The sequence below is a fragment of the Sinohyriopsis cumingii genome, chromosome 19 (genome assembly GCF_028554795.1).
Source record: "Sinohyriopsis cumingii isolate HCF-2022 chromosome 19, ASM2855479v2, whole genome shotgun sequence".
Lineage (NCBI taxonomy): Eukaryota > Metazoa > Mollusca > Bivalvia > Unionida > Unionidae > Sinohyriopsis > Sinohyriopsis cumingii.
The window spans coordinates 11,887,199-11,911,211 of record NC_142979.1 but is presented as its reverse complement, the minus strand read 5'-3'; the positions used below and the strand labels follow the sequence as shown (position 1 = coordinate 11,911,211).

General features: G+C 34.8%; 2 protein-coding genes across 6 annotated transcripts in view; one reads left to right on the top strand and one right to left on the bottom strand.

Annotated features, from left to right (window-relative positions):
- Positions 1-559: 559 nt before the first annotated feature.
- Positions 560-22,307, bottom strand: LOC149775138 (alpha-ketoglutarate-dependent dioxygenase alkB homolog 4-like). 4 transcript variants are annotated; one of them, XM_089943321.1, is made up of 3 exons: positions 22,183-22,307; positions 12,170-12,385; positions 560-1,391 (listed from the first exon to the last, which is right to left on the bottom strand). In XM_089943321.1, the coding sequence occupies exons 1-3, from the start codon at positions 22,279-22,281 to the stop codon at positions 858-860; spliced, it is 849 nt and encodes a 282-aa protein (XP_089799447.1). In that variant the 5' UTR covers positions 22,282-22,307; the 3' UTR covers positions 560-857. The 4 variants fall into 4 exon arrangements, with proteins under 4 accessions (XP_089799447.1, XP_089799450.1, XP_089799449.1 ...); XM_089943324.1 differs by lacking the exon at positions 22,183-22,307 and adding an exon at positions 21,937-22,077; XM_089943323.1 differs by lacking the exon at positions 22,183-22,307 and adding an exon at positions 21,916-22,066.
- A 45-nt stretch (positions 22,308-22,352) lies between these two features.
- LOC149775137 (leucine-rich repeat and WD repeat-containing protein 1-like) overlaps positions 22,353-24,013 on the top strand; it is a 70,920-nt gene continuing 69,259 nt past the window's right edge. For both annotated transcript variants that reach the window (XM_089943018.1, XM_089943019.1), the window contains exon 1: positions 22,353-22,466. The gene's annotated coding sequence lies outside the window, so the exon portion shown is untranslated. The remainder of the gene's footprint in view (positions 22,467-24,013) is intronic.

Here is a 24,013-nt window from a genome sequence, read left to right as displayed (position 1 = left end):
TTTCCTTGTCCAAACTTTGTGGCTGGCTTCCATTTGGCATATAAAGAAACCACAGATTCTAGGGTTTAATAGTTATAAGTCAACTAAATATTTGTGACATTGAGAGTTGTAGGTCAATAATTTCCAGTCAGCCATATCCTACAAGTACATACATAGAGGACTATTTAACACAGAGCTGGTGTATAGTGTGCCAAACATGGTCCTCTTCTCCTTTTCTAAATATGATGTCATCAACATCAAAGGTGAATGTAAATAGATCAAATACCTAATCAGTATTGTAACTGGCATACACACATTGTACGTAATCAGAAGATAAATGACAGTACCCTCCATGGAATGATAAATCTCCCGAATACACAGGGTTTTAAGCAGTCTGCATTAAATCGTATGGTGCACACAATGCTGAAGTTAACAGTAATTCAGCTTGTAACCTTGTGGCTGAAAGGTGCACGTTTGTTTATATACATGTTAAACTGATGATAAATAATATGTTTTAAATATTTGAGTGTACTGGCACATATACATGTAATGTTCTCAGATTATAGACAAAAAAGGCCCCTTGTCATTATAAAACCTTTTGTTTTATTTGAAATGCAAAGAATATAATCATCCCATCTTTAAATGATATTATTTGCAGTTAGACTTTATTACATTAGAATCATTAAGATATGTTCCTATGATGACAATGATGGAAGAAAATACATTACAGTCAACAGACTTATTCTTTAAATATTCTTCATGTGGTCCAATCAATGTCCCTTCAGATTCACAAATACAGTTCCCTTTGTCTGACTTGTTCTGCAAACATTATCAGAGGTGATTCATGAAAGTTAAAACAAAAACATAATCCCAAAACATTAACCTGAGATAAAGCATTTGTTGACACTAGAACCTACTGCTATTCCTTTAAAAGTCAAAGCAATATTAATCAATTTCTGCCCCATTTCACTTTGTGATCCTTGACCTCTGAATTCATCGGATAGTTCTCTGAAGGTCATTGCTAACCGCCTTCCACTTATATCTTGTCTATGTATGCTATGTTTCCATTTGTACCTCGCTGGACCATGGACAACCAGCAAAGACCTTCGAGGCATTGGGATGTGCACTTCCATACTGGGATGTTCATCACATGTCATGCAAAGAAATGAGTCGGAGAGTAAATTTAATGTCACCAATCTTTCACCCCAGAGCCAAAAATCATCAAAATGGGGATCAATGGCAGATCCTCGTTCTGGCATATATTCCAAATTACACATTTCTACAGGGATGAAATCATGCAACAGCGAGTTTGTTGTCATTTTTACATACAGAGTCTTGCTGTAATTTGGAAGTCCGCTGAAATCATCACATTTCAACTTTCTTTTTTTGAAGTTTACTTTTGGACCAAAGTCCTGTAAATAAATAAAAAGAGAACCAGACTTGAGCTTGCAAACACATATACCTCCACTGTGGACCACAAAATGTAAAAGTGCCACAGTTCAAATTTAAAAAATGTTTAAAACTGCTAAAATGGCATGAAAATTTATGATGGTCATATACATATTGCAAGAACCATGCATGCAAAGAAATTTACATTATCAACCTCAACTGTTTTAGCTTAATATGTTGTGCAAACAACGTTTTTGTTAAAACATTCAATATAACAAAAAGTATATAGATCTGTTTATAAAACACATGCCCTTACTGTAAACCAAAAACAATCATTTTATAAAAGGAAAATGTGTTGTAACAGTTCATGAACAATACAAATACCAATAGCCTACTCAGCTGGATCTTTTTACCTAAAGTTGTTTTTTTAAAAACCATTCTAACAAGGTTTTCATAAAAAGTATAAATCCCAAAAGTTAAAATGCATGCAACAAACTGAAAATCGCTGTAATCAGATCCTCTACTGGCACATAAAAATGTGTACAAACTTAAAATGTCTACAGTTAGTGGCTTTTGTGAATCTTACAAACTGGCTTCTCAGGACAATAGAATATACATACAGACAGTACCAAATGATGATGATCCTACTTAAAGCAATAGGCAGATGTGAAATGAATCCAGTTGGTATTGTCTGTGCTAGAAAATGTGCTTACTTAAGCTTTTTGGTGAAATAAATTTGCTAATTTAAACCCTCAACTGCCACTGCCATACTTTAAAATCTTTGCTTTAATGAAGCAATTAATTAGGTGAGATCAATTATACAATTAGAATTGTTGTCATGACTGGGATTTATAGTTTTAGTGGTGAATCTGCACTTTGTTCACTTGGAGTTACTTAAGAAGTTGGGCAAGCAAAGCATTTGCAGAACTTGCCCAAATTTTAAATTAAGAATGAAGCTAAAAAAGATTTAAACTGTGGTTTCAAAATACTGATTGTAATCAAGGATAAAATCTTTGGATTTTTTCTTCAGTTTTGTGGATATAAAACATAAACTTTAATATCTACATACTGCAGTATTCTTACATACAGAAAACAGTATGGGGTATCTATACATAAATACCTGTTTAATGATGCAATTTTAAATAATTCCAAAGTGTACCAAGTCATTTTCATTTTAAAATAATAAAAAAATAGACAAAACCTACCTTGTCTACACTAATTGCACTCTGCTGACCTGGCCTTGCATAAAATATCTCAAAATGTAGATCAAATTCTGCATATTAAAAAATGTCCTCACATTTTACTGCATCAAGATTTTACAGAAGGACAAAGTACATACTCAAGTTGAGAAATTCTGAGTGGAGTGCATACACAAATTGAGAAGTATGAAGAGGGTGGGCTGATAAAAAAAGCACATGAATATCTTGCTCAACCATTAGCTACAAGTTCAAGTGACGAAAACTGCAATGCTATGTCAAATGAAGCACTGCTGTTTGCTGACATGTCTCCAAAAGAGTATCTATTGTGTTCTGTCACATTGAGCATTATTGTTGACCTGTCTCCAAAAAAAGAGTATTGTGTTATGTCACATAGAGCATTATTGTTGATGACAGGTTTCCAAAAGAGTACATGTTTTGTGTTATGTCACAGGAAGCATTACTGTTGTTCACATGTCTCCTAACGAGCATGCATGTGTTATGTGACATGTAGCATTACTGTTGCTGATATGTCTCCAAAAGAGAATTGTGTTATGTCACATAGAGCATTACTGTTGATGACACGTCTCCAAAAGAGTAGCATTATGTCACAATAAACATTACTGTTGTTGACATGTCTCCAAAAGAGTACTGTCATAATCATGTCCCATAGAGCATTACTGTTGTTGACACATCTCCAAAAGACTATTGTGTTATGTAACATGGAGCATTACTGTTGTTGACATGTCTCCAAAAGAATATTGTTTCATGTCACACAGAGCATTACTGTTGTTGACATGTCTCCAAAAGAGTATTGTGTTATGTCACATGGAGCATTACTGTTGCTATCAACTGTGCAAGATAAATACCCCCTTTCCATGTGTTGCAAAGGAAGACAAAATGATTTATACAAGAATATTGCAATTAACAGACCTAGGCAATCTGGTTAAAATCAGAGCTCCGCTGTTATACATGAAGATCTGACACCAACCGCTTATGGGTCATGATCTGGTAACTTAATGTTATTATCATAATTGCTTTTTTTATCAACCAATCTGATGAAGCAGGGATCGAATTTAACATAAATTTCGTTGTAACCAGAAGGACTAGTATACTGAGAAATTTACTAGTCCTGCCAAATCTTTACTAGTCCTGTTCACAAAACAATGTCACACAGCTGTCATGTATGTTTACCGATTCAATTTTAAAGTTTGAACAACCCACAACAAAACTGGATATTTTCTGTGTGTTTGTTTTTGCGAATTGCGTACACCAATTACACCACATAACGTTCCTTTCCTCATCATAATCAGCCATTCCCTGTCTTTTGTCCATTTCTTCAGAAATTTTCCATTACGCTTTTCCCTATCATAAGAATTATTCCTCATCATTCCCATTCAACTTCTGCTTTTTTCCCGGCAGATGAACACCTTCTATCAAATGCCACATTTTGCCTGTCTTATAAGGAGGGATATGTGCCTTGTTTTGCAATACGTGATGTTATAGTATAGCTGATGTGAATTATTTAAAGCAAGAAAAGGAAATGCACAGTGTCCTTTATATAAGAAAGTCAGAGCAAGGAACACGTTTCAAAACACATGTCTTTGCCCATTCCCACAATTAAATGGCCTCTCCCTAACAAAGACTTAACTTCAGTGGATGTTCTGCATGATCAAAGCAGTGGCTATTGTAAACACTGTTATAAAATATTAGCATCAGAAGATAGTGTTAGTTTCAGCTTGGAAAAGGTGTGTTCCCATCAAACGAAGCCATCTGACACATGGTGCGTTGTATTTAACAGCTCCAATTACAGTATCATAAGTCATAAGTTTGATAATTGTTCCTATTTAATCAAACCTCAATCAGGGATGGTCCTGGCTTTTAAAAAGCTGTCGCCAAAATAATCGCCAACCTCAACATTTTGTCGCCAATTTTCAAAAAGTGTCGCCAAAAAAAGTAGTGTACATTTTTCCAAGTGTTAATTTAGTCTATTAATGTAACAGGCAATGAAAATTACAAAAGATGGATTAGTTAATACTTTAATTACAACAAGCATTAATAAAATGTTACAAAGTGTTACATGAAGATCTGTCGCGATTTTAGGGCTGCCCACTTGTTGAATGCAGTTTCAAAGTCTAATTTTTCACATCTGTACATGATGATTCTCATTAAATTCTCGAGAGATGAGATGCAGAGCTTATTTCTGATGTCAGTTTTTATGAGGTTCATCTTACTGAATCCACGTTCACAGTCCTCAGTGCTGACAGGTGACACCAGTAGTCTCTCAGCAGCCCCCCCCCCCACTTATGGCTAGCTTCACAAAGCTTGTAGCGAATTGCTTCCTAAATCCCAAGAATGATCACTGAATGCTGTATAAATTTTCTCGACAAGAAAAATAGGATCTCCATTCCCACGAATGAAACTTACACGAGTCAACACCTGGCAATATTGGATCGTATATATAAGCGTAAATTCACACCCAATTTAGGGATTCTTTCACTCCTGTATTTTGAGAAATAAATAATTATTATTAATTATGCAAAACTGTTTTTTTTTTTTTTTTTTGCTATTTCTTGTTGCGGAGTTTAAGTCTCTGCAGCCGTAACACGGGACTGATGGCAAAAGGAAAAGATCAATGAGTAAAATGCTGCACTGGCGACAGATGTAATTGTGATTGAGATTTTTTCCATTTGCTTTGTATTTATACACAGTAGTCGGTACTTCAAAGGTTATCAGTTTTCTAAGAAGGTTCAGCAAAACTATTGTATTGGTATATGTATAAAAAAAAAACAGAAGGATTAGCCATACAATTAATTGTATCTGTTCTATTCGCGTCTTCAGAAGTGGGTCAGTTGTAGGTATAGTGCGGTAGCATGATTGACTGTATCACAGCATACAGTACTCAGCCCAGATGTCAGCATAAGCAGATTATGATGTAACAATGCACTGTAAAGATAGGGTTGTCAATAAGAACAAAGGATCGTTTGTGTAACAGATTGATTCCAATGCATTGCTTAGTCAAGTTTATGGCTTCCTTTCGTTCTAGCTTTAAATTTATTCAGTCCAAATCCATGATTGTATGTACAAATTAAATAACCAAAAAGTATGTCGCCAAAAAAATCGCCAGATGGGATATTTTTGTCGCCAATAAGGAAAAAAAATCGCAATTTGCGACATTGGCGAAGCCCAGGACGATCCCTGCTCAATGTATTGTTGAAATTAATAATAAGGCGGAAAATTTTCAAATATTAGATGCCCATGCTCAGAGATTTTAATTCCCAACAAATGTACGGCATTCTGCTTGGATATATCCACGTGTATTCAATTATTTGTTCATTCTTGTAAGAGAAAAATATAAAAACTATTCTTATCATCATAGAAAAAGTAGTTTTATGGAAAGGATGTGTCAAGAACGTAATCGTAATAAATTGATCTAATTCTTATAATTATTTTGATGGAAATGTAAAATATGTAGTTTCCTGTTTGTGACTGTTGAAGCGTTTGGGTAGCGAGCCAAAAAAAAGAACCGTTAAAAAAAACGTTGAAACTAATTTCTTTGAATAGTTTTTGCCATGTTCTTTTGTGTGGTATACCGCTTTGTAGTTTGTTACTGTGGTCGATTGAATAAAGTGCGATACCACGTCATTTTTTCATTTCATTCGTTATCAGATTAATTAGAATCAATTACCGAACTTCCATTGTTAATGACCGAACCATTATTTGCACTGTTAAGTGAAATGCACAAAATTGGATGGAATCTTGTTATAGAAATGTACCTTTCTGAGGCAGAAATTGACTTCATCTTCTCATGCTAATATTTTATGACTGTGTTTACAATGGCCACTGCTTTGATTCTACAGAATGTCTGCTAAGTCAAGTCTTTATTAGAGAATGGCGTAAACAAATGCTGACTATTGATAACCGAAACTTACTAGGCCATCGGACTGTTAACATTATGAAAGTTACTAGTCAGACAGGAAATCTGCTAGCCTCGGGCTAGCGGACTACTGCTAATTTCGAGCCCTGTGAAGTCTAATATCTTCGCACTTGGAGACAGAGCACTGTGGATGAAGAGAATGAATGTATGTACCGAATGATCTGATTCACTTTCAGAATTCTGAAAGCTGCATTTCCATTTGCTAATTCAGAGGTCACCAGAACATGGTCCTTAGTCATTGTCAGATCTTCACACAGGAAAGCGGCGATCCAATTTTAATCAGACTGCAGACCTAGGATGTCATTTTGCTATTACACTGCAGATGGTCAACTTCTTGTCATAAAATGTCTCAACTCGGACAAAAAACTCAAATCAAAATATCAGACTGCATGCTTTATAATAGGCATGTCATAGGCAAGCAAATTTTGCAGGTAACTTGTCTGTTGACAAGTATTCAACAAATTAACAAAATGCAGGGCCTCCGCTAGGCTTCAAATTTGTCACCAAATGGAAAGAATTCTGAAAGTGGCACTATTTTTTTACTGAGTGGGGAACGTTGCTGGCAACAAAGGTTTAGATTTTTTTTTAATTTTTCATTAAGTGACTCGAGCCACTTAATACCTATTTTCACTATATGTAGCAGTCAGTGGATAATGTTGGTAGATGGTAAATAATACATTATTCGAACATGATTGCAGCTAACTGCAAGCTGCTGTCAGTTTTGAGAAGCAATTAAATGTGATTAGGAAATAAGGAATGACTGGGGGATATACTCTATTGTGGAACAGGTTGGCAAAAAGATTCGGTGTCATTTGCACGTGTTGTTAATTTACATTTATTGCAAACTGTGTAAAACTGACTTGGGACTGCTTAGTGTTTTAGGGATTATTTACTTAGATAACACGTTTTAATGGTCTGAACTTAACTGAGTAACACAGAATGCCACTATAAGGATGCCAGCAATTAACTGGCAAATAAATGATTCCAGTTTTGTTGAATGAAAGGTGCCTAAATAGGCAGCCATACGGTACCGTACAAGTGGCAACTATTTTCCCCTCGTTGCATATCTGACCTTATTCTCTTACTGTCAACTCGTAAGGCATTTAGTATTGTTTACTATAAAAAGAAATGTATTCTGAATTAGTTTTTTGTGGACACATTTGATGCACGGTATGTATTTTCATTCTTTCTTTTAATTTAATGATGGTAATTAACGTTGATATATATGGTAAAAAAAATGCCAAGTGTTCACTCACGTAAGTTTCTTTGCTGGGAATGGCGCTATAGCATATGAAGTTAGAGCGTTTGTAGTGATCATTCTTGGGATTGAAATTAATTGTTGACGATTTATTGTTGTAGTTTATTTTTTGTTCTGGTTTATTTTTTTAATTGTTCTAGAGGTAAAAAAATTCATTAATTTATGTGAATAATGTTTAAACTTAACATTCTATTTAGTGAAGAAGTGAATTCTTTCTAGTATTTATTTTGTCACAACAATAATTCACAGATGATACAACAGAACATGTAGAACTTTTCTTTTTTAGGAGAAATGAAAATCAAAAACATAATGTAATAATTGGGAGTTCTCTGCAAAGATCAAAAGACATGAAATTGGGAGGTAGGCATGGAGTGAACCCAAAAATTGGGTTTTTTCCCCCTCCCCATGTGAAGTTTGACAGGTATGGTGCAAGGTTGCTTACATCAAAGCAAACTACAACTCAGCTTTTATGGTATTAGCATAATTTTGGAAGCATTATTTCTGCAACTTCATTATTGTAATTTGGAGATATCATTAATGTTTAATGCAGTGGTACCCAAGATTCGACTTGAAGGGATGTACTTCATTCAGCAGAATGCACCTTATTCAGTGTGTGTTCAAACCTACAATGTACATGCAGTGGCACCATTATGTAAATATGTTCAATAGCCTAATTGTGAGTGTTGAATCAAACCGTATTATTGTTTGTTGTGTAGTCATATAGGGATTACATTTTAATGAGTTAGTTATTTACAATTTCACAGCAAAGTAAAAATGTAATTACTGGTGCACTGATATAAAATATCCAATGCAATAATGCATAAACAAACAATAATTGAGTCAAAAGAGAGAAATAGTGTTACACAACTCGCGATTGCTAAATTCTTGTCATCGTTCGATCAAATATAATACACAAATCTAAATTAGGCATAAACAATAAGAAAACAGCAAATTAAATAAATTATGTTTCAAACAAGTTTATACCATTTCTTTTTAATAACCATGCACGCCAACCTCAAGATAAGTATACATGTAATTTTTGTTAACACAAGTTTGCTTAAATAAATGCATTTAGAACTTGCCTGGTGCATCTTATACACAGATCATGCACTTTTCAGTGTTTATATTTGTTCAGTTGGGGGTGGTGGCTTATATGTGAACAGACTTATATGCGAGTATATACGATACTTGTTGCCCCTATTTCTACTGCAGACTGTGAGAGAGGGTTCAGTCGCCATAATCTGCAATCAGAACAAACTTTAACAAATTCTATGGGTATATCTACTCTGAAAAATTTAGTGAGAATTTCTATTGATGGGCCCAATGTTGAGAATTTCGTATTCAGGAGGGCTAAATGCCAGAAATGGTCTGGGGAAAAAATAAGGTAGATATTGATGAGGTGTTCATAAAAACGAAGCAGTAATTTGTATTCAGTTATAAAGAAACATTCTTATTCATTCTTGCTTTCATATGCTATACATTGAACTTCACATGTACATCATGGTATAGTTACATTTATTAATAAATATTCTAGTGCTTTGAAATGTAAAATAAACATGTCAAAACTGCTTTATTGTCAAGTTTATATAGATTAAAAATAGGGATAATATAATATTATGAATATATTTAAGTCCCGGCATCATGGCATAAAATACCTCCTATGGTTGAAACGTGGCTCCAAATTTTTTAATTTGGCGAATTTCATGGTACTAAGAAAAATGTTTTCCAAGGGAGGCCCTGTAAATGCCATAGTTTGTCATCATGAGAGGATACTCTCCAGTGACTTTTTTTTAACCTACTTTCAACAACATTGATTTCATTAGTGGACTTGGTGCATTTCCTGATCATAAAAGATCCTCCACTTGGTGTCGCAGACCATGGATGTGGAGCATGTCATGGCTTGAATGCTGCAAATGGCAACTTTGTTCAAAATTTGTCCTGGTAGACAGACTACTTGAGATTGGCCAAGCATAAAGCTGAAGAAGGTCCCTACTCTGAGGCAATGTCTTAGGCTCATATACCAACATTCTGAGAAGACCACTGAACCACAATCATCTGCATGTATCTTTTATAATGAGCAGAACAGTGGAGATCTTGATAGTTTGGAGCACTTGTAGTATCATCTTGAATGATGGGAAAACATAAACAAACAGATAATTCCACTTTTGGCTAATGCATCCAATGCCCAGACCCTCTGATCTAGGACAGGGGAAATGAAAAAAGGGAGTTTGTCATTAAGCATTGTAGTGGACAAACCCACCATAAATCTCACCCCCCCCCCCCCATCTGAACATGGACTCTACTACAGACTGGTGCTGAGACTATTCAGTGAAGACTATTTTGCCCTTCTTGGGCAGACCGTCTGCCAAAACACTTTTCTTGCCAGGAATGTGACAAACTATGAGGTTGCCCAGTAAAGGAGGTTCTGTAACCTCCATACAAAGAGGAGGGGCATGTTTGCATCCTTGTTTTCTGAGGTATGCTACCAATGACATGTTGGAGGAGACCATTACACAGAAACTTCTTCAATGATGCATGTCATGTAGATAGAGTTAAAATTACTGCCATCATTTCCAGATTATTTATATGCTGAACAGATTCTTCCCAGGGACACAAATCCTGAAGAATGTATGTCTCCAAGTGAGCACCTCACTCAGAAGTTGATTTTTCCCATTAACAAAAAGAAGTGGTGTTTCAGGACAAAAGTTCCATAAATTTGAACTGGGATGCTTAACCTACCCAAGAGTATGGGAGAAAACTAAAACATAATTGAATTATAACTGAATTATGATAAAAGGAGGAACAAGTATGTACTACCCTATTGTTGAGAGGAGGGGGTAATGTAAAAGGCATTGCTGACAAAACTGAACAACAGCTGCCTAAAGTTACAGGTAGCTGGTAAGTTCAGCTGTAGTGGCTGGAATCCAACAAAGACCTTCTGGTAGCAAATTATAATGGTAGCATTTTTTAAAAATATTTTTTACTAAGTATGGACAAAAATGTTTGTGATATAATCTGCTTGTTATTCTGGACAACTAAAATTGTAAAATTTCAACTAAAACAACATAAAAACTCTAAATAAACTCTCATCTTTACCAAGGCATAATTAAAAGGAAAGGCAACTTTTCCTTCTATTTTGGGGACTGAAGCTGGGTCCCAATTCATGTGGGAAGATGACGTTTATCAAGTGAAAATGAACTGAAGGCTGTATTTTTTTCCCATTTCTTTCTAGGTTGTTTTCCATGGTACAAAACCAACTTAACGAGCTATGGTTATGGTTATGTTTATAGTATGACTATACCTCCCCGTTTGTTTGTACCCCTCTACTGATTTCGATAACAGTAATCTTTAATGTGATAACATGTGCACAGAACTTAGTTGATTCATTCACTGATTTATAGTTTTTAATCTGAATGTGACCAGAGTGACCCTAGCACTGGTATTCTCTGCATCTTTCACACTTAACAGACTTTCCATACTAACATGGTGCCATGTTGCATACACTAAGGGCAAGCTGATTTCCTCAGACAACATTGTGACAGTTCATCCTATTCGGTAACTACCGGGTAATTCCGAAAATTATCAAAATGTTGAGAGTTTAGAGTTAATATCCTTTGTACACATGTATGTAGAAATTAAACTGCTTGTTAAATTCATGTGAAAGGCAAATTTGTAATTGTCATTCTTTTCCTTTCCTTGATTCGACATCGTAAATATTGGAAGCAGACAACATAGTATTTTCCTTCTATGTACATACATGTGTAGTCGTGCATACACCTCTCTGGTGAAAATGGACTTTTCCAGCAAATGGAAATGGATCTCGAGCATGACCATCATTTATATTTAAAACTTTCATTAGGCATGAAACACGCAGACGATGACAGTGTTAGGGTCTCCTTGGTCACAGGTTAAAAATTATAAATCGATGAATGAATTGAGTAAGCTCTGTGTATTTCTGAATTAATTTATACTTTTGTTACTGAAATCGGCAGGGGTACAAACAAACAAGAGGTATAGTCACACTATTTTCTATTTCAACTAAAACTACATAAAAATTCATCTTTATCATCTCATCTTTATGAAGGCATAAGCAAAAGAAAGGAAATTTTTCCTTTTATTTTGGGGACCAAATCTGGGTCCTAAGTCATGTGGGAAGATGACATTCTTCAAGTGAAAATAAATTTAAGGCTGTTTTCATTATTCTTTTCTTTCTACGTTTTTTTCCATGTTACAGAACCTAAAAGAGTCCTAAAAAGGTTAGGTTAGGTGATATTATTTTATCATTCAGTTATTATCAAACTCAACTTTTCTATTTATTTTAAATGTGGGCATGTCTATGTAGAAATTCTATAGTCATACAGAGTCCTAATAACAAGAACTTAGCACTTAACATTAAGAAATAACAATAACCTGCTTTCTTCGCCCAGACTGGGAGTCAACAAATGGAGTCTGGTCTATTTGCTGACAAAGCTGTTGTTCCTCCACCTCAGTTATGAAGTCTGTCCAGAGAAAGATACCCTCAAATTCAAAACCGTCTCCTTGGTGACTTGGATGCTGCATCAAATCTGATGCAGGCCATGCTTTACGGCAATCTGGACAGTAGTTGTGAATTTCTATGGCTTGCGCCTGCACAAGAAGATTAAGATGCAAATTATCACAAACATCAATAGAAAAGAAATTTACTCAGGAGTAGGAATATTACTTAATAAGAAATGGTTATCATCCCAATGGAAAAAAAATGATATACCAAATAAATTTGCTGGAAGATTATTACATATAACTATAAATAATATACATATCATAAATATTTATGCACCTGCAAAAAAACACCAAAAACTAGAATTTTATAATAACCTTAATGAATACCTACAACCATTCGGAATAGAAAATACACTAATATTAGGAGACTTTAATAATGTAACTGATGAAATTGATAAAACTAACGGCCTAACCCAACACGACAAAAGATTTCAAAAACACATGAATGATTTTATCCTAACTCTAATCTAATTGACACTTATAGATACAAATATCCAAATAAACGAGAATATACATTTAATTTTAGAAACACAAACTCAAGCTCTAGGATCGATAGAGCGTATATAAACAAAAATATAATAAATAACTTGATAGATAGCAAAATATTACATAATAAAATAGCAGACCACAACATAATAGAAATAAAAATTAAAGCAGGAAAACCAAATAAATGGGGAACTGGTACATGGAAAATGAACAACTCCATATTAGAACTACCAAAGTACCAACAAGAAATACAAATCGCAAAGAAAGAACTAGAAAAAATAGAAGATTACAAGACACAAGGCTATAAAATAAGGGCAGGGAAATATGATAGCCTATATAAAACAGGTAAAAATATCTATGCTAAGGAAGAAAGTAGGAAAGCAACGGAAAGGAATATAACGGAATTAAAACATAATGATCAAATTATTCATGGAAAAACACTTATTTTAGAATATATACATGACTATTATAAAAATCTGTATGAATCCCAAAACATAAATGAGGAAAAAATCAAACAGTACATAGATAACATAAATCTACCAAAAATAAATGCTGACACAAAACATATCTGTGATGCTCTTATTGATGAGCAGGAAATTACACAAGCCATTGAACAACTTGACATCAATAAATCGCCGGGATCTGATGGGATAACGGCGGAATTCTATAAAAAATTCAAATTCCACCTAACACCAATCCTTAAAAACGTATATAATACCGCCTTTTATAGTGGGGAAATGACCCCTACTATGAGAGAAGGAATTATCACGTTAATTTATAAAAATAAAGGAAAACAAAACGAAATCCAAAATTGGAGACCAATATCCTTACTAAACATTGACTATAAGATAATGAGCAAAATACTAGCCAATAGAGTCAAAGATAGTATGGAAGAAATAATTAACCACCACCAAACCTGTGGTGGTAACAACAGGAAGATATTAAATAACACATTGTCAATTAAGACAATATTAGAGTATATGGAAGATAACAATATAGGAGGAGCCCTTATCTTGATTGATCAAGAAAAGGCCTTCGACAGAATAGAAATTAACTATATAATACAAGTACTAAAAAAATATGACTTTGGAGAAGATTTTATAAATTGGATCCAAATACTATATAATAACATTAGCTCACAGGTCCAAACAAATGGAGCAAAATCAAAAGCCTTCAAAATTAATAGATTGGTAAGGCAGGGATGTCCTATCTCAATGTTACTTTATGTACTTAGTATTGAGGTATTACATAAGGCTATACAGCAAGATCAGAATATTCACGGTATTAACATATCAAATATGACGGAACAATGTAAAACCTTTCAACACGCAGACGACTGTAGCAATAAAATAACCACAAAATCGTCTTACAAATGTCTGATAAATCAATATAAAAAATTTAGTGAAGCTTCTGGCTCACAAGTAAATGATAACAAAACTGAAATATTATTAATAAGCCAATGGAAGGATAATCCACAAGGACTTCCAAACCCACAAATAAGACAACAAGTAAAAGCACTTGGCGTGACATAAGGAAAAGACAGTAAAATGATAAATTTCTTACAAATCAAGCAAACTTTAGAGAAACACATTAACATATGGACTGATAGGAATCTAAATTTTACGCACAAAATACAAATAGCCAAAACATATTTATACAATTCTATATGGTACCTCTTTGACAATATAGAATTTGAAAAATTATACCTAGACAAAATTGAGTCAATAATTATAAAAATTTCTTTGGAAAAGAATACACAAATTGTCTAAGAAGACATTACAAAAGAGTTATGAACAGGGTGGACAAGGACTCCCAAACCTAATCAGCAAACAACAAGCCAACATAATCTCAAGATTGAATATGTTAGAACAACAACCCCTATACTACTGGCAGGGACTATACATATATTGGTTCGGTAAACAAATAAAGTTGCAACAAAATAGAAATCAAACTCTCTCAATTAAATCACCACCTAGATGTACATACAAAATCAATATGACAATCAAGAAATACAAAGATCACGCCAATATGTGGCAAATATTTAATAATAAACAACTAATAGAGAAACAAATAAATGAATTAACAAATTCAGATCCCAATAAAATAGAAATTCAAGCTCCCAATGTTGATTGGATTAAAGTATGGCAACATTGCAGAGAAATAAAAGAACCAAACAAATATGGGAATATTTATCTCTACCTCCATAATGCACGGTGGACACAAGAACATGCATATAGAAGAAATATAATACACTATCTACCAAAATGCCTACTATGTAATACTGCAACAGATAGGAAAGAACATATAATACTAGAATGTACACATATAATACTAGAATGTACACATTTGAGTAATGAGAGAACGGAAGCTATAAACCAAATAAATGACAAACTAGGTAATTTTAATCCGCTAAACCTACTATATACTGCACACATTAACGACAAAAAAACATACCAAACGGTAATCAACTTCATCTACCATGCAATCAATGAAAGAAATAGTAAAATATGGAGCACTGCAGCAGAATAACGTCTGAAAGGCCAAAAGGCTAGTTAAATAACATCAGACTTTAACAAATATCACCAATTGTTAACATTATATAACACTATACCAATTAAATAAGAAATCCCCGCCTGGAGAGCCCATAGGCTAGTGGAAACACACCAGGAGAGAGAGAAGAATGCTCTTGCTTAACGTCTGAAAAGCCTAAATGGCCAATTAAATAACATCAGACAATAACAAATTTAAACATTTTTTATAAATACCTAAACATTATATCAATTAAATAAGAAATCCCCTGCCTGGAGAGCCCATAGGCTAGTGGAAACACACCAGGAGAGAGAGAAGAATGTGTTTATTTACAAACCAGGAACTAATAATGCAAAACCAAGTGACTTGTAAAACCAGGTGGATACAAAGTGACCGCTCTCTAATGATAACACACAGACTTTCTTCTCTAATATACATGAAGGATACTACGACTGCGGATAAAGTCTGTCCGCCGTTGTAGCTTCATTGACCAGTACAGAATAAATAAACAACCATGTATAACGGAATTGACCTACAACAAACAAGCTGTGGCGGGGCTCCATGAGGGACAGATCATATCTGATACTTTAACAAGACCCCTCGGAGCTCCTCCACATCAAACCCAAGCAATACAAATATGACCCAACAAAACAAATGAACCTACCACTATATATAATAAATTAAAAGATGTGATAATTCAAATCAATATTCAAAATTCAAAAATCCATCTATAAATAAGGGCGGGATGCCATGTGAGAAATCATAACTGACACCCGGAAAGGGACTCATATCGGCTCACCCTCCCTTATAATTCTTTTTTCATAAATATGAACTAGTAAAATTTTAGATCAATATGAAGATATCTATCTAATAAAGACGGGGCAGAGAATAAAAATTCATATGAGAAAATGATACCCGAAAGAGATTTATTCGCAAACCTCTTCTTTATAAATAATTAAAATAAAATTGAACACAAAAATAAGGAAATACTTCACTTAGAATATAATTTGACTTGGAATTATATTTTAATAAAGAAATAATACAGTACTAACTGAACATTAAAATTCGGACGTAAATTACTAGATGAACGATGAATGTGACAGAGGTTCCACCTCAGACGGTTATTAAAGTTTCTGATGATGGAATCTGTGCCACAGTCGTATAAGCATCTTATTCAAAATTAAATCCTAAGGAAATAATTATATATACACAAACAAGCCTGATGGACTAGCAGAAAACCTCCAGACAGACTCAGAAGTAACCACTACAGAGCATCCCGCTGCTTGATGGCAGGAAAATGTTAGCCCCAACACCAAATTGACATAGAGCGCCAGGAGGTCAATTTGCCCACGGATCAGTTCATGAAGACTGACCCCGGGCAAATTCTTCAGCGATATGTACTGAAACCAACTTTGAGCAAATAATATACACACTCAATCAACACATTAAGATCTAGCAAAGGTACATAAGACCTACATAATAAACAATTTGACCCAGCCAAATAAGAAACTAAAAGAAATATAATACTACCCAAAAGTCTACATAATGATTAGAAATACAAGAGTACCACGGTACATCAATTAAAACCTAATAAAGCTCTCATCTCCCTGTTTAACAAACGAGGAAAAGAGAACTACACCGAATTAAGATGCACGCACTAAAAAGTGGCAAAATTGAACTATAAGAAAAACCAACAACCTGCTAAAACCTATATAATATGCGAAGACGCAATACAACCTCTCCCACAAGATACACAAACACACATACACACTTTATTATTCTTATATACTTACCTAAGAGGAAGACTGGAACCATTTGACATAGATAAGTCAATAAAAAAATTAAAAAAAAACATACGTGAAACATACTTTAAAAAAAATAAATAAATAAATAAATATAAATAAATAATAATTAAAAAAGGGGATATTTGTATATATATGTATACATGTGTATATATATGTACATGTATGCACAAAACAAATACATGAATAAAAGGGGTTAAATGACTATGGCAAAGTCAACTACATAAGAAAACAATCTAAAGAAAAGAAGGGGGAGAAATTTGGCCCATGACATTAATATGTCACTGGGACAATAGTACGACCCTAAATCGGAAGTCAAAACTTATGGAACTCGGACCCCTAAAAAGTCCTATGGGGGTCGGAAAGTACATACAATTTTGACTTCATGGGATTTAAAAAAACTTACAAATATGATGATAAAAAAGAAATTAACCCTGCAAAATTCAAAATCAACATTATTGTTTTTATACAATGAACATACATGGATAACTTATGGGAGGACAGGGTCAACCCACAATAAAATACACTTTTAGATATAATCAGGGTGTCACTTCTAAGTTCTAACCAGCTATATATGCTGGGATGGAGCTAAGATGTGTCAACAATAAGATGCAAATTATTTTTTTTCAGTCTCCTCTAGATAACATTATCCTCAATTTGTGTTTAAAGCAGCAACTGTTGCTGAAGATATATGAATTTCAAAACAGGAACTCTTAGTGTGTGTGATTTGGATTTTTAATGCAGCTTTAACAATTTTTCAGCCATTGTTCACCCTGATGCTTAAGCTGCAGTTGACACAGAAAAGACTGGAATTCATTCTATATCGATGAATAAACCTGAGACCCATTTGATATTGAACCAAAAGTTTAGCTACATGTAACAGCAAATATATATGATATGTGATTTTCAACACAAAATGTAAACACTGTTTTTCTGCTTAAGTTGGCAAGATAAAGAAGACAGGAACTCCTTGCATAAACAATACCCATAGAATGCAGCCACTAATGTAAAAAACAAAAACTTCAAAAGCTTAAGCAACACAAGACAGGAACTCATTGTATATCAAAGTATAAACTTACGGTAATAAAAGAGTTTCATTTGAGTGTAGGAACTGATGTAAAATAAATATGACTTTCAAAAACTTAAATACAGATGTTTAAAACTTGTTGCTGGCTGAAACTTGATTACCATGCACTACCATGATTATGCTGCTGTGACAAAAAAATAATTCTATGATATTAAAGTAGAGGTACAAAAATTAGCTCACAATATTTCTTTTCTGTTCAAATTGTTCATAAAATCAGTTTCAGAAGCTATTATCATTGCATGCATCAGTAATTACCTTCATTAACCACTACAGCTGAGGCAGTGCACTGGTCTAATTTCTATCCTCATTCACATGTACAATCTACACTGCTAACCTTTTGAGAGTAACCTATTACAATGTACAATTTGTAGGGAAAATATCTTTTTAATGTTCAGCACACAATAAAATATTTATTCCAACTTTCAACTACCCTAGTCAGAATGGCCCTTCTGTGTAGGCTAGTAGAGCTGTATGTTTATATACATTAGGGATGGCTGGGTAGGAAATGTTTACCACATACGTGGCAGGGTCGGTTTTACTGGGTTGAGTTTCTTCACTCCCATTTTGTCCAGTTCTCTCACCCCAGTTATTGTCAACCATAAAATGTTTATTCTCATTTATTTTAAAAAAAATATTTTATTACAGAGGCCAGGTAAAATGTTAGTGGGGAATCCATCCTAGCATGATCAAATTTTTAATTTAAAACCTGGCCAGGCCAGGTACTTCCAGGTAGAGCAAAACCCAACCGTGTCTGGAAAATATAAATTTGGTAGGTGTGGTCATGAGCTAAATCACAAATTTATAATCAGGGATCCTCCTGGGCTTCGCCAATGTCGCAAATTGCGATTTTTTTTCCTTATTGGTGACGAAAATATCCCATCTGGCGATTTTTTTGGCGACAGACTTTTTGGTTATTTAATTTGTACATACAATCATGGCTTTGGACTGGATACATTAAATGGGAGAACAAAAGGAAGCCACAAACTTGACTAAGCAATGCATTGAAATCAATCTGTTACGCAAACGATCCTTTGTTCGTATTGACAACCCCATCTTTACAGTGTATTGTTACATCATAATCTGCTATGCTGACATCTGGGCTGAGTAAAGTATGCTGTGATACTGTCAGTCATGCTACCGAACTATACCTACAACTGACCGACTTCTGAAGACGCGAATAGAACAGATACAATTAATTGAATGGCTAATCCTTCTGTTGTTTTTGTTTTTTTTACATATACCAATATAATAGTTTTGCTGAACCTTCATAGAAAACTGATAACCTTTGAAGTACCGACTACTGCGTATAAATACAAAGCAAATGGAAAAAAATCTCAGTCACAATTATATCTGTCGCCAGTGCAGCATTTTACTCATTGATCTTTTCCTTTTGCCATCAATCCATGTTACGGCTGCAGAGACTTAAACTCCGCAACAAGAAACAGTTTTGCATAATTAATAACAATTATTTATTTCTCAAAATACAGGAGTGAAAGAATCCCTAAACTGGGTGTGAATTTATGCTTATATATACGGTCTAATATTGCCAGGTGTTGACTCCTGTAAGTTTCATTCGTGGGAATGGAGATCATATTTTGCTTGTCGAGAAAATTTATACAGCATTCAGTGATCATTCTTGGGAATTAGGAAGCAATTCACTACAAGCTTTGTGAAGCTAGCCATAAGGGGAGGGGGGCTGCTGAGAGACTACTGGTGTCACCTGTCAGCACTGTAGACTGTGAACGTGGATTCAGTAAGATGAACCTCATAAAAACTGACATCAGAAATAAACTCTGCATCTCAACTCTCGAGAATTTAATGAGAATCAGCATGTACAGGTGTGAAAAATTAGACTTTGAAACTGCATTCAACAAGTGGGCAACCCTAAAATCGCGACGGATCTTCATGTAACACTGTGTAACATTTTGTTAATGCTTGTTGTAATTAGAGTATTAACTACCCATCTTTTGTAATTTTCATTGCCTGTTACATTAATAGACTAAATTAACACTTGAAAAAATGTACACTACTTGATCTGGCGACACTTTTTGACAATTGGCGACCAAATATTGAGGTTGGCGATTTTTTTGGTGACAGCTTTTTAAAAGCCAGGACCATCCCTGATAATATACATCACAGTAACCTTCTTCCTTTGTAACTCTGTAGTACTAACACTGATGCATCAAATACTCAAGTGTCATGATTCTAACATAACAGTACCCCAAAACTGAACTTGAAACACAATTTTTCAACACAGTTACTCTTTTTTCAGTAAGTGGTGTATCCCCTAATGGTACCAGACTGAGAGTAAAAAAAATACCCTTGGTGTCAGAACTGGGGGTTAGACTGAGTCAAAAAGCTAACCTTGGTGTCAAAAATGTGGGTCACATTGACAATTTGGGGGCCTCTGATACACAATTCAAGGCAAATAGAACACTGTACTAAAGTGTCATATTTATCAAGATGCAATCCCTCACCAAGTTTGGAGATTCTAGGCAAAATAGTATGCATATAAAATGTCAAAATAAAATGTCAAAATCTCATGCGGTCATTAGCTAAACACAAAAACTTAAACAAAGCCAGCAAAAAGATGAAATCTTAGCAGTGAGCTTATTTTGTTTTAAGGGTGTGCTGCTAACAGACATGGAAATCATCATCAATTCTACCATGAACAGAGCCTTAGAAATGAACATCAAACACAAAATTGTAAGCAAAGTGTAAAATACGGGCAATAAAGACCTACTTTTGCAATGAGTATTCATCAAGATCCAAGTTTCATGATTCTAGATTTGACATTATGTACATAAGATGCAAAAACATATACTTGTGCAGTAAGTAGTAGTAATCCCTATAAGAACAAAACATCCGTGGTTTCATTGACTGTTTACCTTTTTTCAGTTGATAATGCATGCACAGAAGGCAACATCACTCCAAGGTAAGAGTAACATTGAGTTCATAGTGATATCGTTATTGCTAGATGGTCTCCTGGCATTACTTCTGTCTTTGGGTGATGTTGCCTTCTACACATGTGTCAGCTATTGAAAAAAGGTCAACAGCTGATGGATACACAGGTGTTCTGTTCTGACAGAGATTTACTACACAAAAAATGTGTGTTCTGAAGAGTTTAATGCATTTGGTCAAAAGAAGAGGGATTTTTCTTACCACCCACATACAAAGGTTAGTCAAAATAAATTTATTAATTAGTAGAAAGCAGCTGGTAGCCAGAAAGTATTTCTGCAGAAAGATTCAGCATGAAATACTAGTCCTACATGTAAGACCTCGCCACCGATATTTATGTTGTGTAGCACTAAAACAAAAATAACATGTGCTATGTCTCACATTGTATGACTATATGAATTACTACCTTGCCTGGTTATTCTCTGCTACAGTAATGTCAGGGGGAAAAAAGCGAACATCTACTTGCTAGTCTAGCCTTGTCTTATACTCATCATAATGTATATATGAATGAAGGATGGAAAATATCCAAAATTCACACATTCAATTTATACTCTGCATCAACTTACAGGCCGGCAAAGACTATATGCGTCAAAACAAGTGATGTGATAAACGAACTTTCCGACAAAGGTTTGACTGGTTGAAAACATGCCAAAAAGAGCGTGAAGATATATATCACTTTCATTTTATATGTACGCTTATCTAAAATAACTAATGCTTCAAATTAAATGTTCTGTATCACTATCGAAAGAATATACCGCTAAAATGATGAAAGTAACCTAATTTATCAACGCCGAGGACTTCTGGCACAGGCACTTGATTCCATGGTAAACTAATCATGTGTACACTCACCAATTAATCTTCGTTGAGTGTACACACAATTAGTTTACCCCGGAATCAAGTGCCTGTGAATCCAGGATATTATACTTATAGAAAGTCACATCAATTGAAAATCTAAATATATTTCTCAAAATAATTTCTCTTCAAGACAAAAACGAGCCTGTAAGTATCTAAAGATCTTTTACCACATTCCTATCTTGCAGCATATCATTTGTTAAGTTTTCGCAGAGAAGACAATATCTGATTCCTTTGCAGGCGCATGTTTTGATATTTATGTTCGCCATTTATGTGGCCTTCGTTGAATATCCTGGTTTAATATCCTGTTCCGGTTGCGTATGCGTATTAACGGATTGTCCTCTAATTTCGCGGGATTTACAAAGCAAAACAATTACTCCTGGGGTCTCCTTATTCAAGAAATAAGGATCCATTTTATTTTTATAATTTGGTGCTAGACCTGATAAATCATTAGGTAGTTCAAACACGCTTTTCCCGCGTATATTGCTTTTAATCACATACACATTATTATTAGGCTCAGTGAATGAACAATAGATATATTCCCACACCGTCCCGTTTGTTCGAACAATGTAAGATACCGATCCTGATATACATATATATACTTTGCTTTACACAGATTTGCCAGTGCATTAAACAGTTGGATTAGATTTAAAATTTAGCAGTGCATGAAAACATAACGTGAAATATGTTGTAATTTACTTGGGTTTTATGGATCAATATCTTGAAGTGTCATTATTTAGGACAGTAGTATGAGTTTCCTTAGTCTCCGGTGCCCTAGTGGTTAGAGCGTCCGCCTCGGATGCGGGAGGTCGTGGGTTCGATCCCTGGCCGAGTCATACCAAAGACTTACAAAATTGGTACTAACAGCTGCCTCGCTTGGCGCTCAGCATTAAGAGGTTAGTGTTAGGACTGGTCGGCCCGGTGTCACGATAATGTGACTGGGTGGGACATCATGCTACATGTCTGCGACATGATGCCCCAGTGCTAGACATCACTATAAACTGCCACATTGCAGACATCGTAGTGATATGACTGAAAAATTGTTAAAGCTACGTTAAAAATCAAAATCACATCACATCACATAACACATCCTTAGTCCTACCTGTAAGACCCAACGCTGATATTTATGTTGTGGGCGTCATGTGCTATGTCTTACATGTAGGACTAGAGTTTCCTCTGACCCTTGTCACCCCATTTTTGATATTTGGATATTTCTCTTGGGGTGTATGGTCAGAGTCCATTCCTTATCGTAAAGTTGGAATTCACAGACACCATTTGGCTTCGGCATTGGGTAGCTGCTTACTAGCCAGCCCCATAGAGGCTTGTATCGTTGCCTACAATTGACCTGTCATGCATGTACTATATAATAACTATGAGGCAGGACACTTCTCTCCTTCTCGGGCGACCTATTTAAGACTAAACGCTGATATTTCAAGCTACTGAATGGAATACTACTTTCTAATTTGTCAACTGAAAATAAGTTAAAAATAAATACATGATGTCATTTTCTTTTAACCAATGAGAGGACAGTATTCCATTCAGCACTTTGTTCTTGCATATTGAGTGGGTGCGATCAGGGCCATGTCGAGCAGTACTGTGGGAAAATGATTTGGCATTCCTTAAAGGTATGATATTAACTTTAATTAAGTCAAACGTTTGATAGGGATACACAGTCGAATGCCTGAGCTAAATATCGGTACCAGATTTATTAAGTTACGCAAAGTGTAGCTTGAAATATCAGCATTTATTTTTAAATAGGTTGTGCGAGCAAGAAGAGAAGTGTCCTCCCTTGTAGTTATTATATAGTACATGTATGACAGGTCAATTGTAAGCAACGATAGGAGCCCCTGTGGCCAGCCCAGCAAACTTTAATGACCTTTCATAGAGATATACCTGCATGAAATCGATAAGAATATGATTTATTTTCTCAACGTACATCGTTGCTGAAATTTGACCTGGATCTGGCCATTTGCATCCCCAGTCAAGTGACTACACAAATCT

Excerpts from the sequence above, each read along its gene's own strand:
- LOC149775138 (XM_089943321.1), bottom strand. The coding sequence starts at position 22,281 with ATGGCGAACATAAATATCAAAACATGCGCCTGCAAAGGAATCAGATAT. Across the intron at positions 12,386-22,182 it reads TGCTGCAAGATAGGAATGTG|GCGCAAGCCATAGAAATTCA; the intron begins GTAAAAGATCTT and ends CTTCTTGTGCAG. Across the intron at positions 1,392-12,169 it reads AGTCTGGGCGAAGAAAGCAG|GACTTTGGTCCAAAAGTAAA; the intron begins GTTATTGTTATT and ends ATTTATTTACAG.